This window comes from Pagrus pagrus (genome assembly GCF_965226575.1).
Source record: "Pagrus pagrus genome assembly, chromosome: 21".
NCBI classification, from domain to species: Eukaryota; Metazoa; Chordata; class Actinopteri; order Spariformes; family Sparidae; genus Pagrus; species Pagrus pagrus.
In genome coordinates this window covers 9,165,976-9,176,914 of record NC_140208.1, presented here as the reverse complement: position 1 = coordinate 9,176,914, position 10,939 = coordinate 9,165,976, and the positions used below count along the sequence as shown (strand labels likewise).

General features: G+C 43.4%; 3 protein-coding genes across 3 annotated transcripts; 2 read left to right on the top strand and 1 right to left on the bottom strand.

Annotated features, from left to right (window-relative positions):
• The first annotated feature begins 424 nt into the window (after positions 1-424).
• Positions 425-2,643, top strand: pstk (phosphoseryl-tRNA kinase). Its single transcript, XM_084342775.1, has 6 exons — positions 425-881; positions 1,163-1,418; positions 1,728-1,929; positions 2,025-2,100; positions 2,197-2,290; positions 2,390-2,643. Exons 1-6 carry the CDS (start codon positions 663-665, stop codon positions 2,602-2,604), a joined length of 1,062 nt encoding a protein of 353 aa, XP_084198901.1. The 5' UTR covers positions 425-662; the 3' UTR covers positions 2,605-2,643.
• A 1,407-nt stretch (positions 2,644-4,050) lies between these two features.
• LOC311250763 (zinc finger protein Pegasus-like) lies at positions 4,051-6,812 on the bottom strand. The gene is made up of 4 exons (XM_084342774.1): positions 6,569-6,812; positions 6,188-6,343; positions 5,909-6,097; positions 4,051-5,552 (listed from the first exon to the last, which is right to left on the bottom strand). Exons 2-4 carry the CDS (start codon positions 6,321-6,323, stop codon positions 4,654-4,656), a joined length of 1,224 nt encoding a protein of 407 aa, XP_084198900.1. The 5' UTR covers positions 6,324-6,343; positions 6,569-6,812; the 3' UTR covers positions 4,051-4,653.
• Positions 6,813-6,904: 92 nt separating this feature from the next.
• Positions 6,905-10,833, top strand: acadsb (acyl-CoA dehydrogenase short/branched chain). The gene is made up of 11 exons (XM_084342773.1): positions 6,905-7,011; positions 7,343-7,505; positions 7,600-7,700; positions 7,784-7,990; positions 8,189-8,359; positions 8,444-8,569; positions 8,644-8,736; positions 8,846-8,935; positions 9,048-9,185; positions 9,366-9,465; positions 9,860-10,833. The coding sequence occupies exons 1-11, from the start codon at positions 6,979-6,981 to the stop codon at positions 9,934-9,936; spliced, it is 1,299 nt and encodes a 432-aa protein (XP_084198899.1). The 5' UTR covers positions 6,905-6,978; the 3' UTR covers positions 9,937-10,833.
• The last annotated feature ends 106 nt before the right edge of the window (positions 10,834-10,939 follow it).

Genomic DNA, 10,939 nt, shown 5'->3' with positions numbered 1-10,939 from the left:
ATCTCAGGCCTATCATATCACAGTCATTATCTCGAGATCTCGAATTAATTATATCATCATCTCAGGAAAACAAATGAAATAACTCATTATCACGGGAAAACGGAGGAAATAAAATATATGAATGCATGGCCCTTTAGGACTTCCGTAGTTAATTACATAGCTGACCAGCTACGAGGTCCTGGGCATCTCCATAATCTCAGGCCTATCATATCACAGTCATTATCTCCAGATCTCAAATTAATTATATCGTTATCTCGGGAAAACAAAGTTTCTTATCTCGAGAAAATTATCCCTTTATCTCGGGAAAACGGCAGTTGTTATTTCCAGATATAACTCGAGATCTCGAGAAAACAAATGAAACTAACTCGTTATCACGTGAAAACGGAGGAAATAAAATGTATGAATGCATGGCCCTTTAGGGCTTCCGTACTCATGACAGCCTCAGTCTAGTAGCTACATAGCATCAAATAGCCATAAAGACATTTTTATCTACTTCTCCCTTCACTCTGTGGGCTTTTATTTTGAATTAATTGCAGCCGGAAGTCACGTGTTCTCCTCCTGTTGTGACGCGGAATAATGCGGAAGTCATCTGTCACCTGCAAACACCCATGGACACAAACCAAAGTAAAAATGTGAGTTTTGAAGCGGCTCTCTGGTAGCTCATGGCAGCAGTGGAGGCCGGACCTGTCGGCCGGGCTCCGGCCTGCCTGTGCGTTCTCTGCGGGATACCTGCTGCGGGGAAATCCACGCTGTCCGCAAAGGTCCTCAGCGCCGCTGCAGAGCAAGGATGGAGAGCCAGTGTGGTGCCGTATGATGACCTGATCCCCGAGCAGGCTTTTCAGACCAGAGGGGTGGAGGACGGTGCCACAATGGAAGAAATGGTGAATACAGTTGAGCTAAATTGGTAGATATTTACATGGAGTTCAGGATGTAAATTGGTCATATAGAGCCCCCCTATCCAAAAGTGCTATCTGATGACACTGTATCCAAAACTATGCTCTGGGAACTTGTGAGGGACATTTTCTTCACTATTTTCTGACAATGTATGGAGCAATGATTAATGATATTTATGATCCTCATCTGGGTTTCTGTTCTATAAGCTCCTATCAAACATACACCATATTTTTGTGTCAGAATCATGGCTTTTTCCCTCTCTTTCTAGCACACGGAATGGAAGTTGCACAGACAAGCAGTTTTGCACTGCATTGAGCAGTTCTTGGAGAAACCTGAAGTTTTGCCTGAGCTGCCTTACAGCTGTCAGATCAACAGGGCTGCGTGGGAACAGTGCATTCAAGCTCTACTGCAGCCTGAAGCTTTGGATCACTCTCAGGCTGACCGGGCTCCGCTCCTCTTTCTACTGGATGACAACTTCTACTATCCAAGCATGAGATATGAAGTGTACCAACTTGCAAGAAAGTGTAAGCAATGCATTGTTCATAAAGAATTATCCATTAGCCTAGAAGTACAAATGCATAATAACTGAAACCTATCAAAACCATTGTTTCTGGAAAGATCTGAACTTTCTGCAAGCACCTGAATGCACCAGTGGGTATATTTACAACCATTGTCTTGCAACATAACTAACAAATTAGATCGTAATTAAATGTTTACAATAAAAAATATTTATGATAAGTCTATGATATTGGTGGCTGCTTGCATGAAACTCAATCAAATGCCTTTCAAATTGTGTCCCTTTGGTTGAATTAATTTGCCTGTTGTCTGTTTAGATTCGCTGGGTTTCTGCCAGGTGTATCTGCAGTGTGATCTGGAGTCCTGCATCAGCAGAAACCAGAGCAGGTCTGAACCGATTCCCACTGAGGTGATACTGGAGATGGTGAAGCGTTTGGAGCCTCCAAACCCTCAGAAGAACTCGTGGGAGACGAACAGCATTTCACTCAACACCACAGACAATTTGTCCGGATGTGACATGTAAGACAGCTGAATTTACAGTTATTAACACTTACTACTAAAGTTCATGTGCATGAAATCAGGCTTGTTTCTCTTCCTGTACGGCTCCTCCTCAGCCAGAAGGTGATGGAGTTGATCTCCTCTGCACTGAGCTACCCTCTCAGCCCGATTGAGGACAACGCTGAACAAATGGTGAGTCAGCGTCGCTCCAGTTAAATCTGTTAAAAGTGGATTTGAAGTATGCAGCTGCAAAACTGGTGAATTTATTTGGGTTGTGGTCTGTTGCAGGAGGCAGACCGCCTGAAATGTGCCACTAGTGTTGTTCACCAGGCTGACCAGGCGTGTCGACGGCTCATCTCTGAAGCCATGAAAACAGCCAGAGGTCAGTCCTGAGCTTCATTAACACAACACATTTCACGTTTTGCTCATTTATCACTTACAGCCCAGTGTAATAATCATTTTGTGTCTTTAACTTAATAAGATCAAGTACCCCCTGAGCACATGAGGTGTTTGGCTGCTGAGCTGAACAGATCCAAAGCAACATTTCTTCAAACCCTGCGGAGACAGCTGCTTCAGGAAGCCTCTTTCACTCAAGAAGAGGACGTCGACGTCGAACGTGTGGTGAAAAGAGCAGTGGACATTTTCGATCGTGAGAGAAAGGAAATCCTGTTAAGAATCATGAATGAAAATAAATGACTTGAGTCTTCTCTTGAAGTTTCACAAAGGCAAATTTAATTGCATCAGTTCAGTCACTTATTCTTCAGATTGTGGACCGTTGTGGCAAGAAGTCAAACAAAGAAAATTAGTATGTATTTATACTATAATTTTTTGTAATAACCTGAAATAAATATTTTTTTTAAAAGACAAACTTTCCTTAAAAGTAATTTAAACTCAAGTTCCAGTGATACACTAGTGGTCACCTACATGGTTTGTGCTTGCTTACTTTCTGTCCTTGATAAGATAAGGAGATACAAACAAGTTAACCAATTGAACAATTCACTTTAGACCAAGATTTACAAAGATGTCAAAATCTGCTACGAGACAAATAAGTGGCCGTAGTGAAATAAGATGTGCTAAAAATCGGTACGTCCAGTACCACAAAACTACTCTACATATTGGTAGAAAATTGCTTCAAGGGAATAAATTAGTAACAAAAAAAGAGAATAAACAAACTGAAATCTATCTAAGAAATTACTGCTTGAACGTCTATGGAGTGATGCATAAATAAATATCAGAACAGCGAGCAGGATTATAATGAGTCTGGCTGGTGGACACAGACTTGTTTTGAACAGAAAATGAGCCAATTAAGCTTTGAATCTTTGAACATCTCACTTCAAGTGTGTCCAGCTGATTCACTGGAGATTTAAACTTCGGTGTATATTTAGACAAGCGTTATATAGAACGTTAAAACAGACAGCTCATATTGTTCCATGTTAAATACTGTTAATGGATATTTTTCTGATATTGTCATACATTTAGCTGCCTGTGATTAGTGATTTACAGTAGGAGCGGAGTGAAATGAGGATCGTGGTTACAATTCCCCAACTAATACTGACTGACATGGCACCGTGTTTTTACTAGGGCTGTACCAAATGTCTTTTTTTTAACATTCAAAGCTTATATTGGAGGTGTTCAAATGCAGCTTTGAATGTCTGTTGTCTTATTTTATGACGTCATCATCACCCCCCCAAAAAACGTAAACATCCTCAAACAAAATCAGCTGATATTGGCCGATATATCGATATCGGCATATATGTTGTCCGATATGTGGCTATATGTAAACTTACTTTCTTTTTACAGAACATAATGCAGAAAAAGATTGCTGTGGTAAAAATGTAAAATTATCAGATTCCTAATGAAGTTTACTGGTTCAGTGACATGTAGGAATTGGCATTTTGTGCGATTTGGCGCCATCCCCACAGTTTCTGAGTGTAACACCACTCGATACAAATCCCAGTCTGTAACAATTTGTAGGTGCTAACTACAAACAAAACTCATTACGTCATAACAATGTTACGTGTTGAAAACTTGCATCCTGAAGCATGTATGTAACGCTGTGATTTGACCCTCTCACTGAAGTTACATAGTGCAGAAACAACTGAAAGTGAGGCAGAGTGGCTGAGACAGAGACACCGTTCACCTTTTACAAGACACTGTAGCATCAAAATGATTCTGAAGCTGTTATTTTGAAGTTATTTTGTTATGTCTTACCTAAGTAAGCCGAACTAGATATTTTGTTGTTTTGTTTATGTACGTGTAAATTATGAAGCTGTCAGTTTGCTACCAGACCGCCCCTTTAAGGGTCAGCAAATCGGCCGAAAGGCAATTGATTGTTGAGTCTCATTTCCAGGTTGTCAAATATCAACGTTTTGAGTTGGTAGCTCGGTCCAAGTGAGCGTCAGTATTTGACGACCTGGGAATGACACTCGGCAGTCACCAATCTTTCTCCAGAATCGCTAAGGAAAGAAAAAAAAAACCTGCAGCAATCAGTGCTGCTTTAGAATTCAAACGAAGCTCTGAACTTTTCAGCACAGCCGTATTTTTACTGTAGCGTTGTTGTTTTGCAAGATGTTCCTGTTTTGTCCACCCTTTGAATTGAAACAGTAAGGCAACGTTATTGTGCAGTTAGTGAGTATAAAATGAAAAAGGAAACTGCTCCTAGCAAACTGTTCATAACAAAAGTATAAAACTTAAGTCTGTGTCATGTCATGCGTAGATGCTGATGCTGTCCATATTAGCACAGAATCACTTTTTATGTTGTCCGCGGGCGAAATGGCACGCAAAGTCATATCTGTCCACGCACATGTGACCACAGACGTTGCACTGGAATGGATGTTCGTAGCCATGGCAGCCCATGTGAATGGTGTAGAGGATATTATCCAAAAACTGAATGTCACAGTGCTGGCATTTTTGTAAGAGCTGTTGGTCGGGTGCGGTCAGGGCCGGGGCGGGCGTGCTCGGCTGGCTGTTGCAGACACTCGCAGTAAAAGTGTTGTTCTCGAAGCTGAGGCCGGGAACAGGACTGCATGTCCTGTGGCCTGATAGGGGGGACTCTCTTCTATGTGGTGAAGTCTGCACTCCGTTTGAACACACTGCAGCGTGTTCACTAGAGACCTGCTGGATGAGGATGGGCTTCTCGTCTGCGAAGGAGTCTCTGTCTGGGGATGCAGGGGTATGAGACTCGGGGTGAAGGTCGGCCAACTGGCCAGCGAGTGTGGACAGCTGGTCCAGCGGGTTGTTAAAAGTCAAACCATTAGCCCCTCTGTTGTGACTGCTGTTCTCGTCTCTGTTCAAATGGTGGTGCATCTTGTGAGAGAAATCGTTCAGATAATCCGGTTTTTGCGATCCCACAGAGGGAGGGTTGAAGTTGATGAGCAGCCGCCTGCCGTAGCCCAGCGAGCCTGTCCTCTTCTGCAGGGAGCCCAACATCCTCTTGGCGGAGAACGGAGAGCGGACGACCCTCGTGGGCACTAGCTTGTGGCGGCGGCGGCGGTGGTGCGACAGGTTGCTGCGGTCGCTGCAGCGGAAGGTGCAGAGGTCACACTTGTATGGCTTCTCTCCTGTGTGCGAGCGCATGTGGGCTTCCAAGTGGCGCTCGTACGCTGAGGCGAACGGGCACAGCTGGCAGCGGTGAGGCTTTTCTCCTGGGGGATGATCAGGAGAGGACATAATTGCAGTTATAATGTTGATATTACTCAGCATACTTTACTGTAAAAGAGTAAACAGGAGAGGCGTGAGTGGAGGGACTCAAGGTATCGCTGTCAACACCTTGCAGGAGAGAACTGCCATTTATACCTGATTAATGGTATATTTATAATACAGTAGTTGATTGGGAACATTTCCAGGGAGAAATGGCACACTTTACAAATGTTTAATTTTGCAGGCATTCACAGGGAACTGCCCTAATAGGCCCCACCTTGAGAGATGCAGTCATTCAGCAGTGTGAATGGAGTACTTGCATGGTGTTGCTTTGGTGGATGGATGCGGTTGAGATACTGACCTGTGTGGATGCGGATGTGCTCTATTAAACGAGCCATGCCCTTGTTGGCATAGCTGCAGTAGCTGCACTTGTACTTCCCATCACAGGTCCTCTCCAGGCCGTCCATCTGTACATCCGACCCCTCCTCCACCGGCAGGCTCACCTCCACAGCCGGAGGGTCCAGACCATTCTGCTCACTCCTGGGGGCATCTGAAACCAAACACACAATTATTTTTAAGATTTCACTCTGTATTTATCAAATGTATGGGATGTTTTTTGTTCATAATACTCCATTCCCACCGGTTTGAAAATGCTCCCCTGACTCCTTCTCTCCGCACACAGAGCCTGAGATCATGTTGACGTGCTGGGTTTGCTGTGTCAGGTATTCTTGAAATTCCCTCACAAAATCCACCGGCTCGGTCTTTATCTCCTCCATTTCCTTCTTCTGTATTCAGCCTGGAAATACCCAGAAGAAAAATGAGTAGATGTGTGACATCTCTGCTTTCACACTTAACTGCAGATGACCTACAGTAGCTTACGTAGCGTCCTAAACGTCTTAATGGTTAGCTCATAGCTATGCAACAATGCTAACGACGCCTAGCTAGCGCGACCGTTATAGCCATTATCATTGTTCTTAACACCGATTATTCAACATAATTCCCAAAAGAGATAATATCTTACCTTTCAGCGGCTAACTATTGTTATCACTAAGCGGGGAGAAGTGTGAAAATTGGGCCTTGGGGATAAATTAGCGGCTAGAATTGTTACCAAGTGAACGCTTCCGTTATGTCCGATACATCTGTGTTCCGTGCAACCGTAAACGCAACTGCTGCCTTTGGGGGCTGTCGGTAAAAAAAATCCAACTATTTCGCTGAACTCATTCTACTTCTCAGATAAGTGAAGAGTTTTAACGTCATCCAGGTTTCCAATAAGACCAATGGTGCTAGTTCATAGTTCATAGCTTGAATGTGATTTGTGCTCACTCAATAGTTTTATCATTAACGCTGTTAAACAACCATAAAACTAAAGTGTCCGACTCGTACAAGAGGCACCTGAAGGCAGCATCACATGTAAACATTTTGTAACAAATCATGGCTGCCCCGTTGGTCAGGGTTTTCTCAAAGGTGAGTCTGAATTACAATTAAGTCATGATTATATACATTTGCTCGGTGTCTGCACTGGTTTTAATGTATTTCCCACCGTATCGATTATTTATCCTTGAGTTACGTAACCTAGCTGGTCCTTGCTAATGTGACGTTACTAGCTAACAGAGGGGCTAACCCTAGCTTGAGAGAACAAATGAGCTTGATTCATCACATACTCGACTGCTGCTGATCTCTAAAAGAAAATGCATTAATTTAACATTAGTGGTGACAGCCTAGCACTCCTATTCAAACAGTGCTTTCACCCAACCGTGCACTTAAACATTCTCACTGCTGACTCTATTGCTCACAGACTTGCAGACAGATCTCTCGACCATGGGGGACATGCCAGGCTGGATGGAGGAGCATGTCCAACAGACCTGCTCCGGACATGTCTTCAGACCAGGCAGCTGGGATGACCTCCTTTCCTCCCCTTCAAACATACTCAGAGGAGGAGAGCATGATGAGGGAAGCAGGTGAGCTGGGACTCTGGTAACACGTGCCCTGTTGCTGTGACAGCTGGAGGCAGACAGTCCTCAGTCACTAAACATCTGTCTTGTTGTTTGACAGTGAAAAAATATGCACAGGAGCGAATTGCTCCGTTTGTGTCGAAGATGGATGAAAATTCTGCCATGGATGAGGAAGTGATCAAATCCCTCTTTGAACAGGGTGTATGTGATTCATTGAATTGTCTCATTACAGTTGTGTCAAGGTTTCTTTTCTATTCACTGACTCTGATATTTCATGTTTTCAGCTCATGGGTATTGAGATTGACCCAGAGTACAACGGCACCGGCTCCACATTCTTCTCCTCCATCCTGGTCATTGAGGAGCTGGCGAAGGTGGACCCGTCTGTGGCCGTGCTCTGCGACATCCAGAACACGCTGATCAACACGCTGTTTGCCAAGCTGGGCACACCAGCTCAGAAAGAGCAGTACCTCAGCCGGCTGTCAACAGACATGGTGAGCAATCTGACATTCTGTCTTTCTATCGTGGCGCAGATCGAATTGTACTTTCTTTACTGTAATCTGAAGATGAAGACAGCCGTGACAGAAATATGTTGTTGATCCGAACACTTGTACTACTGTAGATCTCTTGTCTGGCTGTGAATATTCTCCGCTGTATTTGCTGTAATGTTTTCCTGCACTCTTGTCACCCAGATTGGAAGCTTCTGCCTCTCTGAAGCAGAGTCGGGGAGTGATGCCTTTTCTCTGAAGACGCGTGCTGAAAAACAAAAAGATTATTACATCATCAACGGGTCCAAGATGTGGATCAGCAACGCGGAGCATGCAGGCGTTTTCTTGGTGATGGCCAATGTGGACCCATCTGCCGTGAGTCACCGTTCATCTATCTATTGTTGTTACCTGTTTCCAGCTTATAAAAAAAGATCCACATCTTACTTATTTACTTGGCAGGGATACAGAGGCATCACCTGCTTCATCGTGGACAAAGACACCGAGGGTCTTGAGATTTGCAAAAAGGAGAACAAGCTCGGCCTGCGTGCGTCCTCCACCTGCCCGCTCAATTTGGACAATGTTAAGGTACTTTTAAACACCTTGTACTGTGTAACAACTCCATACTTTGGCTTTTCCTAACTTTCTGCTATCTGTTTTAGGTGCCAGAGAAGAACATTTTGGGACAGATCGGTCACGGGTACAAGTATGCCATCGGAATGTTGAACGAAGGCAGGATTGGAATCGCTGCTCAGGTGAATTTTAATTTAAATCTTTTAAAACGAGCGAAAAGTACTTTTTTCTGTTATCCAAAGTGTAAAATGGGAAAGTTGCGTGTGCTAACTTTGTTTGCGTGCGTTTCAGATGCTTGGGCTGGCACAGGGTTGCTTCGACAACACCATTCCTTACACCAGACAGAGGGTGCAGTTTGGAAAACGTATCTTCGACTTCCAGGTGGAGAGCTGAAATCCATTCCCTTCAGTTTACATGTTTGTGATTATTCACATTATTATTCTGGAGGCCGGTGTGTTCATTGATGTTGTTATGGTTTTGCTTTGTGTTCCAGGGCATGCAGCACCAAATAGCCCACGTAGCAACACAGATTGAAGCCGCTCGGCTGCTGACTTACAACGCCGCTCGTCTAAAGGAAGCTGGGAGACCTTTCATAAAAGAGGCCTGCATGGCTAAATACTTCACTGCAGAGGTGAGATTCTTCGTTAGCTGACTACACTTCAGGCTCAAGGTTTTGATGGAACTTTGGAACTACTTTGTGTATTTCTATTATATGTATGATCCTCAGGGTTATCAGTTTTTTGTTTTCATACATTAAATGCATGTATTTTTAAGGATTCTGTTTATATCTGTTCTGTTTTATCTTCCTCAGCTTGCAACACTAACCACGTCTAAATGCATCGAATGGATGGGAGGAGTCGGCTTCACCAAAGACTACCCCATAGAGAAATACTACAGAGACTGTAAAATTGGTGAGCATGACTGGACAACTTGTGTTTGCACGCTGTTTGTGAGATTGTTGCTGTGGAAAGGACACAACTCATGAGGGCCGAGGGAAGGTCAGGTGTAGCTGTTTCCCGATTGGACCAGAGCTGGGTGGAGAGAGCGGGGGGCTGATAGCAACAGCTGTAATCGGACTCTGCAGGAATTCCCCCCATCAGAGTGCCATTATACCAACACACAGCCAAGGAAGCTGCCAGGGCAGAATGTCACTTTTCCTTTCATCACCAACATTTTGGTTCTCCGGTTGACTGAATAATGAGCCCTCTTGTCTCCCGAGATTCATGTCGGGGGAATTCGACAAAATTGACCTTGTTCCGTAGAGCAGGAATTCTTTCTAATGCTTTGTTTTGTCTCCGTGCGCAGGTACCATCTATGAGGGCACAACAAATGTGCAGCTAACCACTATGGCCAAGTTCATAGATAAGGAGTATGACTACTGAGAGCGTCTGACCACCGGAGCCTGATAGATTACACTCCATTTTCTTTTCCTCAAAGGACTTTGCTGTAGTTTTGCTTTTATATTTCTAGAATTTCGGTGCAGTTTTCAATGTTTGTCCTCTGTTTCACCAACTTCTACTGTTGTTAAAGGTGCAATACGTAAGAATTGACATCCTGTCAAATGAATTCTCAAAACAAATGGGACAGCATATCAATAGAAGAGCACCAACTGCTGGGAAATGTAGATACCGTTAGCTAGTTAGCTCTGTTAGCTGTGCAGCTGGTGGTCCGGAGGATTTGTTGTTGCTTATACAGCTGGGTAGCATGCTTACTTTGTAATGATGTCTGTTCTGTTTTCTTAATTCTGTTGATAGAAGATTTTGTTAATTTTTGGATGTTTTCAACTAAAATTCTTACATACTGCACCTTTAAGTAGTCCCCACTACTAATGTTACTGATGTAGTTACATTTCCCTAGCTGTAGAGTTAAAGTTGATCTGGTGTATTATTGTTTTGTTTTGTTTTTCAGACCTTGTTAAAGTCTAGGAATAAGAATTTAATATGTGGAGCTCTTATCGCTCCTTCTGCTGAATGAGATATGATGATGCATAATGACAGAATAACATAAAGGATCCATATGTTGCAATATGAGATAATTTTTTAAACGTATTGATTGGGATTCTCTTTGAATGTTTCAGTGCCTTCAGAAGGTCTGCTTTGACTGAGATTTTTTCTTGGCAGGATACTCTGTAACACTCATGATCCATAAATACTGTACAGTTCCTTGTCGGGAAAATGAGGAAGTGATTTTACATCGTGTAAAGAAATTATCTGTAAAGAGTTATCTGTCAATAACTTTGGCAATATCAATAAATGTATGCTGTGGTGCAGTCAACCGTCCCTCTTTCTCATGTTTGTAGTTTAGTACCAACTTCTGTCACTAGATGGCAGCATTCTCCAGAGGGCCAGCAGCACTGAGCAGCAGTCAATTACTGTGTCTTTTAAC